The 22,203-nt window shown below is 48.5% G+C and overlaps 8 protein-coding genes across 8 annotated transcripts; 5 read left to right on the forward strand and 3 right to left on the reverse strand.

The window, feature by feature from the left end:
* Positions 1–362: 362 nt before the first annotated feature.
* Positions 363–2,251, forward strand: M437DRAFT_42044 (uncharacterized protein; the record flags this gene model as incomplete). Its single annotated transcript, XM_041020496.1, has 2 exons — positions 363–1,429; positions 1,486–2,251. The coding sequence occupies 2 exons, from the start codon at positions 363–365 to the stop codon at positions 2,249–2,251; spliced, it is 1,833 nt and encodes a 610-aa protein (XP_040882339.1).
* Positions 2,252–2,923: 672 nt separating this feature from the next.
* On the reverse strand, positions 2,924–4,127 carry M437DRAFT_43016 (uncharacterized protein; the record flags this gene model as incomplete). Its single annotated transcript, XM_041020666.1, has 3 exons — positions 2,924–3,496; positions 3,547–3,868; positions 3,916–4,127. 3 exons carry the CDS (start codon positions 4,125–4,127, stop codon positions 2,924–2,926), a joined length of 1,107 nt encoding a protein of 368 aa, XP_040882340.1.
* A 596-nt stretch (positions 4,128–4,723) lies between these two features.
* M437DRAFT_73252 (cytochrome P450) lies at positions 4,724–6,544 on the forward strand (the record flags this gene model as incomplete). Its single annotated transcript, XM_041025993.1, has 3 exons — positions 4,724–4,905; positions 4,963–5,182; positions 5,414–6,544. The coding sequence occupies 3 exons, from the start codon at positions 4,724–4,726 to the stop codon at positions 6,542–6,544; spliced, it is 1,533 nt and encodes a 510-aa protein (XP_040882341.1).
* An 887-nt stretch (positions 6,545–7,431) lies between these two features.
* M437DRAFT_42659 (putative ABC transporter) lies at positions 7,432–12,667 on the forward strand (the record flags this gene model as incomplete). The annotated part of the gene is made up of 5 exons (XM_041020617.1): positions 7,432–8,155; positions 8,385–10,764; positions 10,873–11,323; positions 11,387–11,806; positions 11,894–12,667. 5 exons carry the CDS (start codon positions 7,432–7,434, stop codon positions 12,665–12,667), a joined length of 4,749 nt encoding a protein of 1,582 aa, XP_040882342.1.
* A 323-nt stretch (positions 12,668–12,990) lies between these two features.
* On the forward strand, positions 12,991–14,316 carry M437DRAFT_43100 (fad NAD binding oxidoreductase; the record flags this gene model as incomplete). The annotated part of the gene is made up of 2 exons (XM_041020681.1): positions 12,991–14,158; positions 14,210–14,316. 2 exons carry the CDS (start codon positions 12,991–12,993, stop codon positions 14,314–14,316), a joined length of 1,275 nt encoding a protein of 424 aa, XP_040882343.1.
* Positions 14,317–15,856: 1,540 nt separating this feature from the next.
* Positions 15,857–16,850, forward strand: M437DRAFT_9266 (uncharacterized protein; the record flags this gene model as incomplete). Its single annotated transcript, XM_041029078.1, has 4 exons — positions 15,857–16,025; positions 16,082–16,406; positions 16,458–16,501; positions 16,552–16,850. Coding segments are annotated over 4 exons (837 nt in total), but the record flags the coding sequence as incomplete, so codon positions are not given.
* A 637-nt stretch (positions 16,851–17,487) lies between these two features.
* M437DRAFT_63942 (FAD/NAD(P)-binding domain-containing protein) lies at positions 17,488–19,013 on the reverse strand (the record flags this gene model as incomplete). The annotated part of the gene is made up of 5 exons (XM_041024331.1): positions 17,488–17,622; positions 17,671–17,944; positions 17,999–18,315; positions 18,367–18,936; positions 18,993–19,013. 5 exons carry the CDS (start codon positions 19,011–19,013, stop codon positions 17,488–17,490), a joined length of 1,317 nt encoding a protein of 438 aa, XP_040882345.1.
* A 2,416-nt stretch (positions 19,014–21,429) lies between these two features.
* M437DRAFT_42326 (uncharacterized protein) lies at positions 21,430–21,984 on the reverse strand (the record flags this gene model as incomplete). The annotated part of the gene is made up of 1 exon (XM_041020549.1): positions 21,430–21,984. The coding sequence occupies one exon, from the start codon at positions 21,982–21,984 to the stop codon at positions 21,430–21,432; it is 555 nt and encodes a 184-aa protein (XP_040882346.1).
* Between the last annotated feature and the right edge of the window lie 219 nt (positions 21,985–22,203).

Genomic DNA, 22,203 nt, shown 5'->3' on the forward strand with positions numbered 1-22,203 from the left:
GTTGCCTGGTTGGGGCCCAGTTCGAGAGACTGGGGTTCCCGATCTGCGGCAGGCTTGCAGGTAGATTCGGCCTGCCCTCGGCGGCTTGGCCAGCCATTGAAAACTCCTTCCCCGCATTTCAACTGCATGCCATCCCTCGAGGCCCTTGTCCGAGATCTCACATCCTTGTGTTGCACCATTCCTACAAAAACATCCCGGTGCTACCGCGCTCGGGACTTGTTGTCTATTGCAGATCCCTCATGATTACACTCTGTTTTTGGAGACCTGTCAGATCAAAGTCGCCAGCAAGATAGCATTTTTTTGCTTCTCGACTCATTCGGCCCTCGGATCTCCGTCCTACCACGCCATCTCCCGAGTCGATCATGTGCATGGCCACAACAGCTGAAAATGACTCGGGAGAATCTGCCTCTGGAAGCACTCAGAAATCACTCAAGCGAGCATGCGATTGCTGCAGGAAGCGTAAAGTACGTTGCGATGGAGAGAGTCCCTGTGGCCCTTGTCGGAAGGCCACTATCCGTTGTGCCTACCTTCAAGCACCCAAGAAGAAGGGTCCGAAAGGGCTGAGAAGCGCCAGAGTGTTGCATGCCTTGAGAAAAATCGATCAACAATCTCTGACGCTTGCCCCTGACAACCCCTTGAGTCCGGTCGTACTGCAGGATGGTGTGAACCAATGGTATGGAAGCTCATCTTCGTCGCCGAATGCATTGCCGCATAGCACTACCGACAACGCGAATCCTACAAGTTCACCTGGAGAGCCTATCACCTCGGGTTATGGTTACTATGGACCTCCAGAAATGCAGACCTATGCCATGTCATCTCAATTGCCCATCAACCAAAATATGAGCCACCTCTGGCCAGCACAACCATCTCGACCCCAACAATACTATGCGCCTTCCTTGGAGCCGCAGCCCGCAATCCCACGGATACCGAATCAACGCTTCTTGCCATATGTGCAGCTGTTCTTCGAGCATCTCTACTTCATCATGCCTGTGATTGATGAGCAGGTCTATCTGGATCCATACATGTACAGTTCCACCAATTACATGCCACCAGAAACATATGCCTTTCTCTGCGCCATTTGCGCTGCGACCATTGTACAGCTCGATGCGGCAATACCAGTTCCTGACATGGAGCCTTTGCCTGGTCGACCAATGTCAGCAGCTGACATGTTCATTGAAGAATGCCTTAGAGTTCGTCGAGAGGTTGACTACGTTGGCAACGCGAGTACTGTCACCGTCATGACTAGCTTCTTTATCTTTGCTTACTACGGCAATAAAGAAAGCAGCGAAAAGGCATGGCACTACCTGCAAGAATCGATATCGTTCATTGAGAATCTGGACATGGACGACGAGAACTCCATGCTCAAACTCGAACCCCTGGAAGCGCAATGGAGGAGACGGATTTACTGGTTGCTCTTCATAACTGAAAGGTGCTTCATCCCTCGACAATGCCTCTCTTTTCCATTACTAACGCCAACTATCGCAGAGCATACTCAATACAACGCCGTAAGAACTGCCGATTACATCCTACTATCGAGCTCCCTCTAGCCTTCGAATCCGAAGATCCTCGCCTCCTCCACGGTTTCATAAACCTCGCCCACCTATTTTCCGCCATCGACGACAATTTTGTCAGCATCTGGAAAGGCAGTGCCCGCCGGAAAGCCCTGTGCTCAGAACCTTGGCTAGCAGAAACACAACGATCGCTCGACACAGTCGCCCTTTCACTGTCCGATATTACAGAGACTGCCAGGATAGACATTAGCGTATCGAGGGAATGGTTACACGTATTAGCTTGGCAAATGGGCGTAAGCAATGGCTTGGTTTGCGATAAAGGACAAACTGGCACTGGACGCCTCGACTACCCCATCGAACTCGCCCGTCGTACGGTCAATATCACCGAGAGAGCAAATCCTCTTGTCCTGGACTCGCATGGCATCGGCATGGAACAGAAGCTTTCGGATATCGCTGGCTGCCTTGCTGATGTCTTGCATGTGTCTTCCGGCGATACATCTGATACCTTTGTGCAAGGCAGACAGTACTTGCACCTAATGCTTAATAAGCTGTCCATGATGAGAGGCAAAGAGTCAAGGTACCTCAGGCCTCTTGTTGCAAAAGCAGGAGATATCTTGGATTCGCAGGTGCCAAGGGGTATAGCCGCATTGCCTCCTGCTTCACAGTCTGGAGGAAAAGTCGAAGAGGACGAAGGCAGTAGTGGAAGAGTTGACCACAGGCTACAATGGGCCACACAATAATCAAACACATGGATTAGCATACTAGCATAACAAGCATGACGACGAGATGTACAGAGATGACCCCCAGACAGCATAGAACCACACATAGAGACGACAATATTTTCCGCTCTTTCCTCTTTCTGCAGCTCTGTTTATCACTCTTAACTTTCGAAGCATTTAGAGTTCTCATTTTCGCGAGAAGTAGCTTTCTTAAGCCGACAGTAGCCGCTTGAATATATACTTCTTTGCATTGATGCAAGCCATGAAAAAAAGGGCAAGCAAATAAGGCTGATAACCATAAATCAGGCTGATTAAGGCTTATGGCTTGCGCCGCATAAGCAACGTGCGCCAGCCTGCAAGTTATCAACTTTTCTATCAAAGTCAATCAGTCTGTAAATGGGATTGTTCGATACAATTATGTAGTAACACTTTGCGAAACTTCCAGCAATGTCCGGCACCGAGGACTCACCGGTGCTTACGGCCGATTATGGTAACAGCTCTACATTACGATCACTGCACGAGGATACGATTGTGGTTGTCCTTGCGAAAAGACGAGAGATTGAAGTAAGTCTTTGAAAAAATGTCTTGCCGCATTGTTCGAGCATATGTTTGGATGTTGTTCAGAGTTGCTTCATGTTATGTGTGATCAAAAGTATTGATCCAACCACTAGCCAGCCACAGCATTGCTACCTACTACATAGGCTTTCTTCCAACCATGAGATACATCGGAGTAAACAGGCCTTCCTTTCCACCAGCGACTAGAGCATCAGCAGCAGCAGATAGCTCTCTGGCAGTCTCCGCTGTGCCAGAAGGTGCAATCCAGACCTTCTCGAGTGTGGAAAGCAGCGTCTCCATCGCGAATCTACCAGCCTTGGTCATGCGCATTGCACCGAGTACGTCCCAAACTCCAGTGGCATAGTTGATGTCGCCACTCAACGGGGCATACCAGGGTCTGGCGTCCTTGCGTTCTGCTAGATCCTCATCGTGTAGCAGTGCAAAACCTGCCTTCGCAAAGGCCTGCATTGCCTCCTTCCTGGTGACCATGTTGGAGATTCCGTTTCCGCGTTCAATACCGTGGCGGATCGCACGGTGGGTTGGATCACTCTCATTGTAGCGGTCTGTCATTACCCACTCGTAGATACCGACAACTGCTCCTGGTTTAGCGACACGGTACATCTGCGAGTAGACGCCTTCAAGGTCTGGAGCGTGGCAAGTAGCCTCGATTGCATAGACAGCGTCGAACGTGTTGTCTGCGAAGCTCAAGTGCTAGTCTTCATGTAAGTTAATGCTCTATGATTGAGTTTGTTGACACTTACCATGAAGTTATTCTGAACAAAAGACACCTTCTCCGAGAGACCTCTCTTAGCCGTTAGCCCAGTTGCTCTCTCAATTTGGTAGCCGTTGTTGTTGACTCCGACTACTTTGCAACCAGCGAATGTAGCAATTTCTCTTGCTGGACCACCAATACCACAACCCACATCGAGTACTGTATAGTTGTCTTTGATGCCAATCATATGAGCGAGGTAATGCTCATGACGAGCCAGTGCCTGAATCAACGATTCTCTGGGAGCAAATCGACAGAGATGGAACGATTCACCCCAGCCTTCGCAGTATAGATCAGTTGCCAGATCGTAGTAGCTGCATGGCGTCAGAATTATGTAGTGTAAGTTATGTCTTTGATTTACTTGTTCACCAAGGACATGTAAGAGTCTTGTCTGGTCTTTCGTGCTTCATCACTGTCCTCAGTCCAGCGTTTGACGTATTCGTCTGTGACAAGACGATGGGCCTGGCCATCTTTGCGTAGCATGGAAAGGAAAGCATTGCGTTCGGTCGCGGATTTGCCATGCATTAGCTTTGTGAGTTCCTGCTCGCTGGTAGGAATAGCTGTGGTGGTCATCGTTAATGGTAAGAGTAGAGATTGATAAGGAGTGAGATGCTGAAGTCGACTACTTCTCGCAGCAGGTTATCTCCTTTTATGTCTCCAACTATGAGCATTGTAGCAGCATATCGTCAGGCCTGTACATCAGATAGATCGTACGACATTGCAATGTTGTCTATTGCCCATGGTTCTATGCTCGAGACTGTGTAGCGTTGAGAACAGATAGCTATCTGGGGTGCATACCTCAAGGTCGTACGACTTTCCAAGCACCTCGAGAGACCTAAGACAGGGTTATCAGGGTTGCAAATGTTACAAACATCTATTGGGTATATCATCTGCAGTTTGACAAGACGATATGTAATGTGGTTGACTGTTGAGAACAGTGATATGCAACATCAACGGAGACGGGGGAGGAGCCCCGCGGAAGCCGTGGATTCCGTTGGAACGCTAGTATCCCAAACTTACTAAAAGTTAACTTATAACAAAACATGTTGACGACACAAGTAGCGAAAGTATGTCGTTCAGGAGAAAATGTCGTTCTCTTCAACAACCAGTCTTAGATTGCAACCTCTGGCATTGCTTCGTTCCTGGTGCTTCTATCGCCAGCCTCCAGGATGGAATTGAAGCATCTCATCATCGGCTTGGCCATTGCCTTCATTAGCTACCTCGTCGTAGAGCAGCGGCGACCTAAGAAAGGCGTCCAAGAGCCCCCTGACCACCCTGCAAGGATTCCACTTATCGGACACATCATTGGATTCGCTCGCGATGGCCTTGGATACTTTGGAAAAGGAGCTTGGTACGTTGGCGAGACGACTTATGGTCTTACAGAAGGATTCAATTGACGACAATCTAGTGAGGGATCTGACGAGGCCATTGTGACGATCAATTTCCTCGTTACTAAGGTCTACTTGGTAAACAAGTCCAGTGCAGTTGCTCAAGTCCAGAGAAATGCAAGGGTCATCACATTTGACCCTTTCATTGATTCCGCAGCGGAACGTATGGCAAGTGTTTCGCGCAAAGGCCTGAAGTTGCTCACAGCCAAAGAGAATGGGGGTGGTGATCTGAATCGAAAGGTACGCTGACATTTTCCCGAGTATGCTCAACAAGTGCTGTTTGCAGCGGTAAAATGCACAATACTTCTCAGGAGAGAACTACATTGAGAAAACAGCACCTCATAGTGTTTATGTGGTTAAAGTTCTGCTCAGGAGTATTGTACTTGTCAGCAACTGCAATGTGACTATCCTTAGCACACGAGGATATTCTATCGCAATCAGAGCTGTGTACTAACCACATTGACGGTGTAGATCATCAAAGCTATGCACCCTGCTCTTCTCGGTGCAGGCCTCGATGTGGCAAATCGAAACATGGTCAACAACCTTGTCAAGTCGGTGAACGAGCTTGATACTCTGAACGGCAAGAGCTTCGATCTCTACGCGTGGGCTAGACATGCTATCACCATCGCAAGTACTGATGCCGTTTGGGGCGAGAAGAACCCGATCAGAGATCCCAAGATCGAAGAAGCTTTCTGGGACTTCGAAATGAACCTGCGCCTCTTGGTAGTCAACATCTTTCCTTCGATCATCGCACGCAAAGCGTATCTTGGACGAGAAAAGGTCGTGGCTGCTTTCGTGAAGTACTACAACGAGGGTGGTCAGAAAGTAGCCTCGGAACTGGCCCAAGCACGTTGGAACGTTCAGCACGAGAATGGCGCCAGCACTGAGGATATTTCTCGCATGGAGACCGCAACTGTGCTCGGCGTGGTGTCGAATACAACACCCTCGTCTTTCTGGATGCTTTACGACGTGTACTCACGCCCTGCCCTATTAGCCCAACTTCGCGATGAGGTGCGTGAGCATGCTCTCAAGAAGAATGAGTCCGGAGAGATGATTATCGACCTTGCTGCCATGAGAGACAATTGTCCAAATCTTTTGGCCACCTTCCAGGAAATTCTCCGCACCCGCTCGACCGTTTCGCCCACTCGCTTTGTGATGGATGATATAGTGCTAAGCGACAAATATTTGTTGAAGAAAGGCCGTGTCCTTGTGATGCCTGGGATGAGCATGAACTACGAACCAGGTATCTGGGGCGAGGACTCCAGAACTTTCGACCCTACACGCTTCAAGAAGGAACATCTGAAACAAAGACCAACCAGTTTCATGTCATTCGGTGCAAGCCCAAGCCTGTGTCCCGGCCGTCATTTCGCAAGCGGCGAGATTTTGGGTATGGCCGCTATGATGATGTTGCGCTACGACATCACTCCGGTTGGTGGAAAGTGGGTTGTGCCTAAATTTTGGAAGGACGCCCTTGCTGCTTCTTTACCATCTCTTGCTGAGCCATTCAATGTCACAATTACGCCTAGGGACGAGTTCGTTAACATGACGTGGGCGTACGAGTCGACTGATGGAAAGGGCAAGTTCCCTCTGATCACTGGATAATCAGATCGTGTCTGAGGAGTAGAGATGCTTCAGGATTGTATACTAGCCAGGAGAATACGAAATCGCTTGTACCAAAAAGCCAACTTTTGATTGCGTGTCTTAAGGTTGAGGCTCTTGAAGTTAGAAGACGCGGCTTATCTTCTCTAATAAGAAAGGTCAGAGTCTGTTCGATGGTTTCATGAATATTTGATCCATCGGCGATACAGATGGAGGCTGCCATTGGATCCTGGGAAATACACAAGAATGAAGATTCCTTTACTCTGCTTCTTGTCCTGTATATACATCACGATATGGCGTGGCGCCAATTACTGTTTTCACAAGCGTTCGTGGCTTCCACTTTAGCGGCTCGTACGTATGCCGAGCGGTCATGACGGCTTGGCAGATCTAGTAATCGTTTGGGCTTGAAGGATGCAGCTTCGAGAAGGAGATTTGCTTCGGCAGGATCAAAATACTCGTACCTCCTCGAGAAAGAGCTTGTATCCTTCCAGCACCGGTTGTCTTCAAAGGTCTATTAAGATGATGTTTCTCAAGCCGAAATGAAATGGACGTGAGGAGAAACGACATACGCGACAAGCCGCTCGGCGGCCAAATGCCGAGGAGGCTATACTTGATGCAGTTTAGCGATTGCCCGAAAATGACATTCAAACATCGTCGACACCTTGGAGATCGCCTCCCAGAGGGCAATAGTTGTGCAATGTTATTATGAGTACGTTTCCCATGACCTCTCGTTCTTGTATCTACCTACTTCATACATTTTTGTATTTTTCGATTTTTGATGTTATCTTCACGACGCATGTCTATTTAATACTTCAATCCTGAGTGAGGCACTCGTTTGCCACTATACACATCGCCTAAGAACATCTTACAAGGAGAACAAACACTCCATCATGGGGTTCTTCGCTCAAACATGGACTCTGACGAAGAAGAATCTTCTAATAGTCTTAGGACGGCATTGGTTCACGACTACTGTCCGAGCATTTCTGGCACCGATTATCTTCTTCTTTATCATTTCATATTGTAAAAACTTCTTCGTACCGCCTTCGGACTTTGGTGTGGGATCTCCAGCTACCCTCCGGACATTTGAGGAAGCCCTTCGAGCAGGTACAACTGGACGCAGTACTGTGGCTTTCGTTGCAAATGGCCAAGCTTCCGAGGTCACAAACATAATTAACCAATTGTCGAACACTGTTAGAGCAAGTGGCAAAACGCCCGTCACGCTGTCTAACGAAGTTGAGCTGTTGCAGACGTGCAAAAGCTCTGTACGCGGAGTCTCTGGCTGCTTTGCTGCAGTGGAATTCCATGGATCGCCTAGTAATGGTGGTGTCTGGAACTACACGATTCGGACTGATGGATCTCTTGGTGAAAGGATCTTCGTGAATACTGAAGACAACGATGCACAGATATATGCTCTACCTCTACAACATGCGGTGGACGCACTCATTGCCTCTTCGCAAGGCTCATCAATTCCTCTTCCTCAGCAATATCCTTACACTGATTCGACCCCTGAAGAACGGGAGAGGAACATTACACGGCTATACATGGGCACTCTGATAGACATTCTTGGTCTAGCCTACTTTATCGGCTTTGTTGGTATATGCTACCAATTGACAGGTCAGTAAACTTCCATCTTTCTCCCACAACGGTATCGAGCGACGAGTAGACTATAGAAGGCATAGTCACTTTTGAGACCAGAGCTGTGTCCACAGAGAGTCGAAAAAAGCTCATCCCTCAGTGGACGTTCTCTGTTTCTCAAGACTATTGTGCATTTCTATAGCTATACGTGCCTCAATTGTTGCACCTGGAGGACTGTCTTTAGGAGTTTAGCATTAACGGTTATTAGGCCAGATGGCTACAGAGCGCGAAATCGGAATGTCTCAGCTGATCGAAGCGATGATGCCGAACCAGCGCAGATGGCAACCACAAGTCGCTCGTTTACTCTCCAGTCATCTTGCCTTTGACATACTTTACCTGCCAGGCTGGGTTATATCTGGTGCAATTGTTACCAGGCTCAATTATCCTTCCTCCGAAAGTGGAATCCTGATAGGTTACTTCATCATCGCGGGACTTGCTTTGAGCTCTTGGTCCATCGCTTTCGCCAGTTTATTCCGAAAGGCTCAGCTTTCTGGCATCACTGTCACTATAGTGAGCATAGTTCTGGCCATTGTTGTGCAGGTCCAGACGCCCAAGTCAACTGGTGCGATTGTCGTCTTGTCCTTGTTATTCCCACCGATGAACTTCACACTGTTCATCATCTACATGGCATATTGGCAACGCCACAACCTGGCTGCTGTTCTTTCGCAAGCACCTCCTGAAGCACCCTGGAGAGTTTCGGGAACTGTTTTCTTTGTGCTATGTGCCATACAAATTCTGGTCTACCCCGTGGTTGGAGCGTTCATAGAAAGAGCTCTATATGGTACCGCTTCGAAAGCCAGAAACATGCACCACAGCGCAGAAAACGAGACTGCTCGTATCACTAACATCAAAAAGCAGTACAGTCCTGGCTGGTTTTATACGAAAATCTGGTCAAGGTTCAGCAAGAAACAAAGAGAGACTGTGCATGCTGTCAATGATGTTAGCTTCACTATCCGCGCTGGCGAGATCCATGTTCTCCTAGGAGCGAATGGTGCAGGCAAAAGTACGATGATGGACCTTATCGCTGGTCTTCAATCACCTACAAGTGGAACTATTGATATCAACGGCTCAGGAGGTGTCGGCATTTGTCCACAGAAGAACGTGCTCTGGGACAAACTCACTTGCGAAGAGCATGTCTATTACTTCAATCAACTCAAGGCAGAAGGACAAAAGGGAAATAGCTCAGATCATCAGGAACTCCTCACGAAATGTGATCTCGCTCACAAAATTTCTGCTCGCTCTGAGACTTTGTCAGGCGGACAGAAGAGAAAGCTGCAGCTTGCGATGATGCTGACAGGAGGTAGCAACCTTTGCTTGGTCGATGAAGTGAGTTCGGGGATTGATCCTCTTTCACGTAGAAAGGTTTGGGATATTCTGTTGGCTGAAAGAGGGCATAGAGCCATGCTCTTCACCACCCACTTCCTGGATGAGGGAGACCTGCTCTCGGATCACATTACTATTCTGTCGAAAGGCACGTTGGCTGCAAGTGGCACAGCTGTCGCCTTGAAGCATGAACTTGGTGGTGGATACCGCGTCAAGATTTACAGCGAGTATCAGTTCAAAGAGCCTCAGGACTGGTCTTCAATACCTCGTCGTAACCACGCTGACCATGTTGTGTACAACTTGCCTGATTCCAGCGCTGCCGCTGTCTTTGTCACTCGCTTGGAACAACTTGGCGTTACAGACTACCGTGTCAGTGGACCTAGTATCGAAGACGTGTTCCTAAAACTATCGGCAGAGTTCAACAATGATCACACGCTCCACGACGACGCCACACCATTGACAAATGTGTCTTCTATCCAATCGGAAAAAGGCCTCGAGTTGGCCAAGGGTAGGAGAATCTCGCTCGGTGCACAAACATGGGTACTGTTCCGGAAACGTCTCACCATATTGCGTCGTAACTACTTGCCTTACATGGCAGCTGTCCTGATCCCGGTCATCGCTGGTGGGCTTGTGACTCTCTTCCTGAAGGGCTTCAGTGCTCTAAGCTGTTCGCCTGAAGCAGCAAATTCAAACGAGGAGATAGTCTCCTTCGCAACACTCAACCACGTTCTTGACTTCCCAGCTGGCCCAGCCTCCCGGGTTCCCACCACACTTCTCGGCACCTTGTATCCCGGGCTCGAGAATGCTATTGCCCCTGTCGCAAGTGTGGACGCGTTTAATGAATACGTACGATCCAACTACAGTCGCGTTTACCCTGGAGGTTACTTTGACGCTCAAGACGGCACTCCTTTGTTTGCATGGAGGGGCAATTATGAACTTGACTACGCAATCTTGACTCAGAACGTTCTGGATAGTAGCTTACTTGGATCGCCTATCATCACAAGTTACCAAGCCTTTCAGGTACCCTGGGCCCCATCAGCTGGAAAAACACTCCAATTTATCCTCTACTTCGGTTTGGCGATGAGTGCTTACCCTGGCTTTTTTGCCCTGTACCCAACAAGCGAGCGCGTTGCCAAAGTACGAGCTCTGCACTACTCAAATGGTATTAGAGCCTTCCCGCTCTGGCTCGCATACACTATTTTCGACTTTATGTTTGTGATGATTGTCAGCATCGTTACGATAGTCATCTTTGTCGGTGTTTCCAGGTATGTATACGACTTTACAGTAGCTATTCCATGGGTAGCTGCTACCTCTTGCATCACATTCTGCTTCCTAGCAAATCGGAAGAAATTATGCTAACATATTTGTGATAGTGCTCTTTATGCTCCCGGAACGCTATTTGTTGTCTTCTTCTTGTACGGCCTGGCAGCTCTACTATGCAGCTATGTAATCTCTCTGTTCGTTACCAGTCAGCTGGCATCGTTCGCTTTCGCTGCGGGCATGCAGTGTTGCTTCTTCCTGATCTACTTCATCGCTTACATGGCAACCATCACCTACGCCCCAACTGAAAAGATTGATTCCTGGACGACCATTATACATTTCACGCTCGCTCTAATTACTCCTTCGGGCAACCTGTTGCGTTCGCTTTTGCTTACGTTCAACGAATTCTCGCTTCTTTGCCACGGAAACGAGCGCGCCTCATATGCAGGCGATATCACCGTCTACGGAGGGCCTATTCTCTACCTGTTAGTCCAGTCTCTTCTCCTTCTCGGGTTCTTGGTCTACTATGATAGTGGATATAGACCTGCTTTCCTCAGCAGAAAGGTACGTATACAATGTCACCCAAATTTCCCTCCAAAACTCCGGCATGCTAACTTTACCTTGAAGACTCGGTCTCACGATGCTGAAGAGAGCGAATATGCTGACGAGGACGTCTATCGCGAGGCGATGCGCGTCGATGACTGCGAGGACGAGTTGCGTGTATGCAACATCAGCAAATCTTACGGAGACAACCTTGCTGTCGACCGTGTGGCCTTCGGTGTACCACGAGGTGAGATCTTCGCATTACTTGGACCTAATGGCGCTGGCAAATCGACCAGTATTGGCCTGATTCGCGGAGATGTCCATCCAAGCGCTGGAGATGTCTTCCTCGAGAACGAGTCTATCGTTAGGCATCGTGCTGCTGCTCGATTGCATCAAGGTGTATGCCCGCAATTTGACGCCACGGATGCTCTCACTGCGTCAGAACACCTCTACTTCTATGCCAGAGCTCGTGGCGTTGCTGATGTCGAGCACAATGTGGAACAGGTATGTGAAAATCGATAGTGGTTTCTGCAATTTGGCAGTCGCTGCAGTACATTGTCAATCACTCGAGCAGCCTACTAACTTTCTTAGGTCATGAATGCTGTTGGTCTTAGTGCCTTCAGGAATCGTATGGCATCCAAACTCTCCGGCGGTAATAAGCGTAAACTGTCCCTCGGTATCGCGCTGATTGGTAACCCTTCGGTACTTCTTGTCGACGAAGGAAGTTCTGGTATGGATGCTGGTGCAAAGCGAATCATGTGGCGCACTCTATCCGCAGTAAGCGCTGGGCGCAGCTTAGTCTTGACAACGCACAGTCTCGAAGAAGCCGATGCATTGGGTGATCGTGTTGGCATCATGGCCAGACGCATGCTTGCTATAGGCACCAGCGACTACCTACGTCGCAAACACGGTGATGCTTACTACGTGCATCTCGTCCACAAAGATGCTCCTCATACCCCTGAGGCCAAACTGGCCGAGATCAAGAATTGGATCAGGATCAACTTCCCTCTTGCCAGCATTGAAGATCGATCTTTCCATGGACAAATTCGTTTTGAGGTGCCAAACCGGGCAGCATCGATTGAAGACGACACAAGCAGTTCTGTCGACGGCAAGAAAGGTGCCAAAGCGACAGTCACACCAACAGACCGCAATGGTATCAGTTCGCTGTTTGAGAAGCTAGAAGCGAGCAAAGAAGAATTAGAGATGGAGTTTTATGCTGTCTCGCAGGCAACTCTCGATCAAGTGTTCTTAAATATTGTAGGAAAGCACAATGTCCAAGAGGAGGATTATCAGAAGGCTAGGATGGCAACAGGGGCTTGGGGCAAGGCCAAGGCCTGGCTACGTAAGACCGCACATGACGCCTAGAAATTCGTCTGGGCAACACCAGACCGTTCATAGATGGTATAGAAACACACGAATATATCTCTTATCAAACGTGATGCGACCAAGACAGCTGGTTGCGGGAGTGTGACCCTGGCCAACTTTTGACCCGCTTGACGTCACACTTTTTGAGGCGATAGCAACGTGATTCGCGAGTTTTCGTCCACCTTCTCTGTTGGGATTGTGCAAATCAGTCAAGTTTCTTTATCGCCACTCTGGCTTCTCTTAGAACAACCCTGTCATCTAACCTTCGAGGTAGAACTGGCCACTTTTCGCACAATATCGCCCACTTCCATCGACAATCCATCATGGCAGCAGACGAGCAGAAGAACATCGTAATCATTGGCGGTGGTATTATTGGTGCCACTTCTGCCTATTTTTTGACGCATCATCCTTCATACAATCCAGAGAAACACAAGGTTGTTCTTCTGGAGGCGACAAAAATCGCTGGAGGCGCAAGTGGCAAAGCTGGAGGACTTCTTGCACTATGGGCCTACCCTTCGTCTATCGTACCACTCTCATATAAGTTGCATAAGCAACTAGCCGAACAATATGGCGGTGATGAGCGTTGGGGCTACAGACAGGTTCATTGTGGCTCGGTAGACTGCAAAGGCCGTCAGCTTAGTGCGAAGGATTCCGTAAAGGGAAAAGACAACGAGATGGATGGATCCGCCGACCGAGAAAAGAACAGTGTTAGTCTGGAGAAGAACCCTCCAAAGGTCTCGGCAAAGATGGCAGCCAGAGGCATACCAAAAGACCTTGACTGGATTCACCCCGACTGCTTGAAAATGTACGATGAGATGGGAGATCCCTCAACCACTGCTCAAGTCCACCCCTATCAGTTCACAACTTCCATGGCCGACTTGGCCGCCGAGAAGGGTGCTGATATCCGCGTTGGCGCCGCTGTCAAGAGTATCAACCGTAGCAAGGATGGTAAGAGCGTGGAGAGCGTCACTTACGAGGACAAAAACGACAACAATAAGGAAGTCACCGTTTCAGCAACGGACGTGATCATCTCTGCCGGCCCATGGACAAGAGAGGTCTACCCTGACGCCCCCATCTCGGCTACTCGAGCCCATTCTGTTACAATTCGACCAACTCGAGAAATAAGCGCGTACGCCTTGTTCACTGAGATCAAATTGCCAGCTGGCTTTGGAGCAGAGAAAGGTAAAAGATCGCGGGGCGAGCAGCATGTTTCGCCAGAGATCTACACGAGACCGAAGAACGAAGTTTATGCTTGTGGTGAGGGAGATCATATGGTTCCTCTTCCCAAATCGTCTGATCTTGTCGAGGTCGACGAGCAGAGATGTCAGGACATTGTGAATTACGTCAGCAGCATCAGTGATGAGCTGCGAGATGGAGAGGTCACGGCACGACAGGCATGTTACCTCCCGAACGTCCAAGGAGGCAATGGTCCCCTGATCGGACACACTGGAGTAAAAGGCTTGCTGATAGCAGCCGGCCACACTTGCTGGGGTATGTTGACACCTTTTTAACCTTTATTCCGCTTGACTAACAATCCTGCAGGCATTCAAAACGGTCCTGGCACTGGCAAGTTGATATCTGAGTTCGTCTTTGACGGTGCTGCAAAATCTGCTAAGATTTCGAGTTTGGATCCTCGCATGATCATGTAGTGCTGTTCGTTGGTAGATATTTTGAAATTACACCTTGTTGTTGTTTTACCATAAAAGGCTTGTATCACTACGTGAATTTGTCGAACCACGCTATCTAAAGGACAGAACGCCTTGCCAACCTGCAGGTCATGTATCGACTAAATATGTGGTATTTCGTATAGGCGGTTCAGCGCGGATGAGCACAGAATTTCGGTCCAGATCACCAAACTTCAGTTGAACGCCGTGAAACTTGACTCGCGACGCAAGCACCTGTCAAACAAGCTTCATACCGCCTGTCGTTCAAAGCGTAGAACAACCAAAGAAGGTTTCGAAAATGCCGTAATTGCCGCCTTGTCAAGTCAGAAAGGGCTGACCTCACTCTCATCTATTTCGCAATCTAGGTCCCGTCTGCACTTTCCGCTTGATTCAGTCTGAAAGCGACCAACGCGAGCTTGCCCGTGCCCAAACCCAGGTTCGATTGAGATGAGTGGACCTGGGTGACTACTGGATTAGTAGCTTTGACAACATTTCAGTCTGGCGATTTCAAGTTGACGAAACATATGTTGGGTGAATTTGGACAGTTTCGCTGGGTGTGCGCCCAATTTAAACACGACGCGTCAAAAGCGGGACGTCTCTACTGGACTTGGACAATCGTCTAGCCACAACTTTGCTTGTTGGACATCAACTTCTTCTCGTTCAAATGACACAATACAGATGGTCAGATTCAACATTGAAAAATAAAAACGGTGATCGAGCTGGTAGAGATCAACGTCAGGCTTAGGTCGCTGTTGCTTACGTCCTACCACGATGGACAGACCAGCTTGTCGGCTGCACGTTCTGAAGCACAATAGCACCCCTTTGTTCATGTCAGAGACTCAGACTGTCACGGGCCGTAGCGATAGCACATATGGTCTCCGGACTCCGTCCGTGTGCATTCATTCCACCATGGGCCGTGCTTCAAGAAAACCCTGTGGATATTTCTTCATGCGATGTCGGTTGCCTAATCTATCAATCTACCCGTCCAAATACCTGGACACTGGAAACAAGAATCCTTCTACAGACAGAATCTCACGATGGATAATACTCCAGTGGTGTTAGTCTTCGGGAATCTTTGCAGTACAGCACCTGGTTTGTATAGTTGTTGAATGACAGCTCAGTGACTCAACTCGCTTCAGAATCTGCTTCTAGTATCCATAACGCCTAGGTCGCAACATGACTCAAGCGGTGAGACATACACCTTGCGCTTATAGCCGATCAAAGACCGCAGTATCACCTTCACTATCGAAGCACCGAAGCCAAACTATCAGCCCTTATCCCTACGTTTGCCCCAGGAATCAGCCAAAGGTAAAAAGAGTGCGGGCCCAAAGGCGGTTCCTGGCTTTTGATGACCGAGTAAAAATACTCTCTTTATTAAACTGCGAGGATGCCCCTCATGGTGTCTTTTCGACCTCTTGACCCTCTCAAGGTTGAGTGACCTGTCTCTCGCGCTCTTCGACAAGACATTATCCATCAGGAGGAGGTCCATCATAACATGGATCCCGACGTAGACTACTGGCAGGTGCCCTCAGCCAAACCTCCGAATGGCATAACACCCAACTTCGTCGATCCTCCCAGCATTGGTCATCGACAAACAGCTACCAACATAGTCGTTTTGATCGTCATGATTGTCGTTGTCCTTCTTCGATTGTACACTCGGATCTTCATCGTCAAATCCGTCGGCTATGACGACTGTACGTGAGAGTTTATTGTACATACGATGTCGCAAGTATACTGACGTTAGGTGTAGGGGCGATGATCGCCTCACTACTTATATGTTTAACGGCCATAGCTCTCTACCAAGGTCTGGTTCATCTGGGTATGGGACGACATCTATGGGACGTCCCAGTGGCTCAGTTCTCTCCACACTTCCTCAGGCTGTACCTCATCGCCTCGGTCTTCTATAGCTCCTCGATGCTTTCCATCAAAGTCGCCATCATGTTGTTGTACCGTCGTCTGTTTCCCATCCAGAACTTCATGTGGCGTTGGTGGGCTGTCTTCCTCTTTGCCGTCGGATACTCTGTGGCCGGTATCCTCACAGAGATCTTCGACTGTACACCGGTTCACTTCCAATGGTGAGCTTACGAGGCACTTTTGGATGGAAAAAAATTGCTGACTTATATCAGGGACATCTTTGCCAAAGGAAAATGCATCAATCGCCCAGCTTTCTGTTCGTGACGTCGGTTCCAGTCTCGGGTAATCTTGCTAACATCCGTCTAGATATGGCCAACGCTGTGTTCAATTCCGTCAGCGATCTATTGATTCTTGCACTTCCGATCCCAGTCGTTTGGAACCTGGCATTGACACGTAGAAAGAAGATCACCTTATCTTTGGTTTTTGCGATGGGTTCTGCCGGATGCATCGTCAGCATCATCCGTCTTAGAAGTATCATCGCCTACCTCGAGGCCGGAGACGGCGACCTCACCTATACGATCCTGGATTTCGTTTTGTGGTCGTCGATCGAGGCCGCTGTCTCAATGATGTGTGCTTGTGTGCCAACTTTGAAGCCCTTTTTTGAAACCTACTTCCGTGGGATGTTGGGAAGCACACAGGATTCAAAGCATACCGGCCAATATTTCAGAACCGATGAGAGACAAACAGATCACAGTCGCAAAGGCTCCAACCTCGATCCTTTTCGTGGTGACATCGAGTTAAACAGACACAAAAACAAGGCACATATCACAGCCAACGATTTGGAGTCAGCAGACACGGATAGCTTGGATGAAATTCTCAACCAGCGACCGTCGACCGTCGAGGATCATATCATAGATGACAGAATCATGAGCGGAATCGTGGTGTCTCATTCGTATCAGGTCAGGACGGCCACTGGTGTTTGACGCTTGTAACAAAATTTTCCTTTTTGTCTTCGGTTGCAGGGTTCAGATTATGTCAGGTATCAAGTGGACAAGGTTAATACACTCCGTTTTCTCTGCTGGCTACTTGTATTGTCTGGTCCTTATGTGCTGATGCTGCAAAAAAATGCTATCTATCAGAGACGATGAAACAGGGACTTTCAGCAGATGTCACATATACTAACAATGATATTGTGCATCTCGACAGCTATATCATTACAGACTTGTTGCGAAGTGAGGCTGAACGCAGATCACAACATGATGTATGAAGGCTGGGCTCGTGGAAGGAACGACGGCAGGCACCTCAGTCCGCTCCTGTTGGTGCAACCTCCTCAATATGCTCCACGCTGAAAACTGACTTGGCGTCAATGTTCAAAGATTCCCTCCCTTTGTTCATACGATAGTACTGTGTAAAATCATGGCGGATCCCGAAAGATGCCTACAAGTGTCAGTGTTGAGTAAAAAGGTCAGGTGCTTGCTCTCTTACCAAGTGCATCTGCCGAGCAAAGTCCTTGTCTTCGGCTGCTTTCTTACACAAGACTAGGAAGTGGTCCTTCTCGCCCGCAACTTCCGGATCTTGGTCAAAAACACGTTTGAAATTTTCTGTCGAGATTGGATCGATAATCTCCTTGTACTTTTGTCGACGCACTTCCGAATACAGGTCCAAAATTGAGTCGTCGGCTTGATGCGTCCAGATGCCATACAAACAGTCGTATAAACAACCAACATCCACGAAGCCGCCAGTAATTCCAAGACCACCACTAAAAGAACCCTGTCAACATACAACACATTTGAGTAATGATAAGCCAACTTACAATGGGTTGCAAAGATGCGCGGCATCCGCTGCCAACATGACTCTGCCGACTCTGAACCTCTCGGCCACTCTCTGATGCATTCTATACGGCGAAAAGTTGACCATCTCATAATCGCCAGGCTTTGGGTTTCCAGGCAAGATGGTCTCAAACTTCTTGGGCTGACGTTCTAGCAGTTGTTCTCGTGTTAGGCCAGGCTCTTCGCCGTATGTGACGCGCCACAAGCCTTTGTCGTCGATGATGGCTGCCATGTATAAGTGATCACGATCTATAATGAAGTTCGCATCATGATAGCCGAACTTGCGGAAATCATAGTATGTCTAGACACACTTGGTTAGCAGAATCCTCCTAACATCACTCGTGTTACTCACGTTCGTCGCAACAATTTGCTTCTGGTTCCAGGTAAAGCCTGGAAACTCCTCTCCAAACAGGCTCTTCCTGACAATGCTGTTCGCGCCATCGCATCCCACAACATAATCTGCTTCAATAATCTTCTTCTTCTCCAATGGCGTTTGGATCTTCACCCAGGCTTTGAATTCGTCTTGCTGAACCTCCAGTACGCGGTGTTCCCAGCTGACTTGACCGCCTTTCTTCAAGAACTCCTCCAGCATCAAGGCGTCCAGTTCTTGAAGAGCGAGGCTAACAGTTCTTACGTCGCCATACTCAGGGTCGTTCGACAAAGTTTCACTAGTATCCATGCCCGCGATGTATGTTTGGTCAAGCTTTCGCCAGCACATCGTGTTGAGAGTCAATCCTTGAGACTTGATCTTGTCAAGGACACCTGCTCGTCGAAGGTCGGGAATCGCAGGAGGTCCATAATGTGCTGCACGAGGCTGATCGTCTAGCGTGGGAGCAGCATCTAGAAGATGCACCTTGATGCCAGCTCTGATTAGTAGCAGAGACAGGAGAAGTCCTGACGGTCCTGCTCCGACGACAATAATCTACGATGACTATGAGTATGTTCATCAAGATTTTGTTATATCTGTTAGACTCTCACCTTGTCAAAGGCTGGTTTCATCTCGCCTATTGCCGTTGTTCAAACACGATTGGCACACGATTATATCAAGTACAGAATACTACCAAGCTTGAGGAGATCAAGAAAGATGTGTATGATCCAGCTGGCGGTCTTACCAGCTTTCATATCAACAATTTTTAGAAAGAGGGCTCAAGGCCCCACACCACCGTTCAGTCCACCAGACCCGCACTTCTCGGCGTACGGACTCAAACCCTCTCCTACCTGCCGCTATGCATGACACCGAGTTGTCTGCCCATCTTTGACTCCAGAGAGAGAGAGACCTCAATGTGGGGCATGCGGGGCAACGACCCCTCGTTCAATCTGGCCTCGGATCTGGAGACAGCAGGGTTGTCAGAAAGCTGCGGAACGAGGAGCAACGGGCAGCGGTCTCGCTTGCAATGCCTCAACGCACACAGCGTCGCTGATTCTTCAGATTGCATCAGACTTCAACCACGACATCACCACCAATGTTCGAAGGCTCTATCGATATTTCACTCAATGTCAATGCTATATGTACACATGTATTCAAGCTTCATTCATCAACTGAGCTCTGATTCGTCTGGATCGAGCTTACTACTGGCGCTTTGGCTGAGTGGTTATAGCGATAGACTAGAAATCTATTTCCTTCGGGAGCGCAGGTTCGAGTCCTGCAGGCGTCGTTCTTTTGCTTTTCTTGTAGCCTATGTACTCTATTTTTGCATCGCTCTGGGCGGGTGGTAAGTGGGTAAGAAGTGCGAGGAAAGAAGTGGATTGAAGGGTGAAGTTTTGGTGATTTTTGGCTTTTTGAAGCCTGGGACGAGAAACTTTTGACGGAAAGGCATTTGACGACTCCAGACGCGTGCACTATCATGGCATTGAGTCATGTCTTGTGCTCTTCGCAGGTGTTCGAGATTGAATGCGAAAAAGTTACGTATTCTTGTAGGAAGCCTGAAACTTCTGTGAATCCTGGAGTTTGCTTCACTCGGAGGACATCATCCGGAATAACAAGTATGAGCACCTGTTAGACGGTGATAGAAGGTGTAAGAATCTGATTTAAGCTACCATTCGTTGCCTGCTCAAGGTAACTCATATTATGGAATTCTCTCGATTGATTCTTCGTTCGACAGCTCCTTGAATTCCCAGTCTTTGTCACTGCTACCTACTGCTAGACATCCCGAGAGGAGTATAGATTCAGAGACCAGCTTGATTGGAGTCCAGAATCGAAATTGCTCACTTTTCAGCTGCTCGGGCTTTATTCTTGTCAAAGTACAATTGCTGTCAGTATGACCCTGATCCAAAACATTGTAGCAGCGCCGATGCCTGACCTGATGATGCGACAGCGTTCTGTGGCTTCTATCTGTACATTATGATCTTTGTGAATATCCGTGTAAAGAGAACCTGTCATTAAATGTATATCTGCTGCTGCGACCGATATTTTGATATCAATCACTTGATGGCTTATGAGTCGAGCTTCGCATGTTATGGATTTGACAGGACAACAGTGCTACATGAGCGTGAAAACCAAAAATGCCCAAACACGATTCAGTCTCGGCCTAGATACATTCTCTGCTGATGTTCACTCACTGAATAATCACAGGCAAGGTATCAAATGACTATGTATCGGAGGATGCCTTCCAATTCGCCATGCCGCAGCTTCTTTGATGTGAGGTATATATTGAGACTCAGTCGCAAGCACACCACAAGTCAACGAGCCAGTTGTGTCACACAACTTGATCATTCAGACCTGCCGGGGTAGCTCAATCGGTAGAGCGTGTGGCTCTTATCATCTGATAAAGTACAACCTCAAGGTCGCGGGTTCGAGCCCCGCCTTCGGCTATTCCTAAACATCCAGTTGACTTTCTTTTTTTCGTCCTTTCTCACGCCTATCTCATTGTTTGAAAGTGTTGGCGAAGAGGTGAGAGCGTGGACATTTTTTTTTGTGATGGTGAAGTCTGGCTTTGCGGGACGGCTGGCGTTCGAGACGGAGAGTAGCAAGACTATATTTTTTCCAAGTAGCTGTTCCTCGACTTGATTTTATGCTCAACGTCCGTTGATTATCTTCTTTGAATAAATTCGTCGCATGTGAAGTCACATTGGAGGCTCAAGAATGGGTGCCGATGGTGACATTGAGAAGTCGAACTTTGGAGCAACCGAAGGCGCGGCTTGAACCAGTTTGGTCAGATCACTGGTTCAGGACCCGCCCTCGGCACAATGTACAACACGCAAGATCAGGACCACGAACGATGAGTTTTATTGTAAGGGTTCGTAATTGAGTTGAATTCGGCCTTGAATAGTCGCCCAAGGGCATGCATCGACCGTTATTGTATTTGATGTCAAGTGGGATTCACTTTAGTTGACAAGTCTATGCTATGTGACCATGCTTCCAACCAAGTTAACATATTCCATCTAACATATTCCATCTCTAGAGAGAAGATTTGGTTTACAGATACTCCCAAGCACCAAAAGTAGCATCAACAGATCCCACTCTGAAAGAGAATCCAGTGCCGTTCTTAGGAGCATTCTCAGCCGCAGCAGCAAAGACCTTGTAAGCACTACCAATAGGCACAGCAATCCAATCAGCACCCTTGAACTGCAAATGAATACCGCTATCTCTCAAGTTGAAACCAGTGTAGCTGACATTCTGGCTGCCAGAAACACTGCCATGGGGGATAGTGAAGCCGAGACTGCCGTCTTGGGCGACGTAGACGCGTTGACCGCCGGGGACCTCGACGTTGAGGGAGAGGGTGTCATTGCCACCGGTGAAGTAGGTGTATTTGCCGTCAGGGCAGGATGTGACGGTGGTGTTAGGGCAGTAGGATGAAGTCTTTTTGTTGAGCCAGAAGGAGTTGCCGTTTGCGTTGATGGCAGAGAGGTGGATAGGAGAGCCGGAGTTGATGGCTAGACCGCCGAAGGAGTCTCCGGTAGAGCGAGCATGTGGTGCTGCAAAAGCAGGAAGGGCTGCGGCGAGTGCGGTGAAGATGGTAGTGGTCTTCATTCTGACGTTGGTGTACGATTTTGGGAGGAGTCGTGAGATCTGTTGTTTGTTTGGAGAGAATGACAATCTGAAAAGAGCAGGAGCCAATGCATATATATGCCACGATCGTTCCTGCTCCATGTTGTGATCTGACCGACGTCACGTTTCTCGATGTCAGTGACCATCGATACGAGTTGTGCTGAAACAAAAAGCAGGCATCTCTGGTGATCGGTCAAGGGT

The sequence above is a fragment of the Aureobasidium melanogenum genome (assembly GCF_000721775.1).
Source record: "Aureobasidium melanogenum CBS 110374 unplaced genomic scaffold scaffold_4, whole genome shotgun sequence".
Taxonomy (NCBI): Eukaryota; Fungi; Ascomycota; class Dothideomycetes; order Dothideales; family Saccotheciaceae; genus Aureobasidium; species Aureobasidium melanogenum.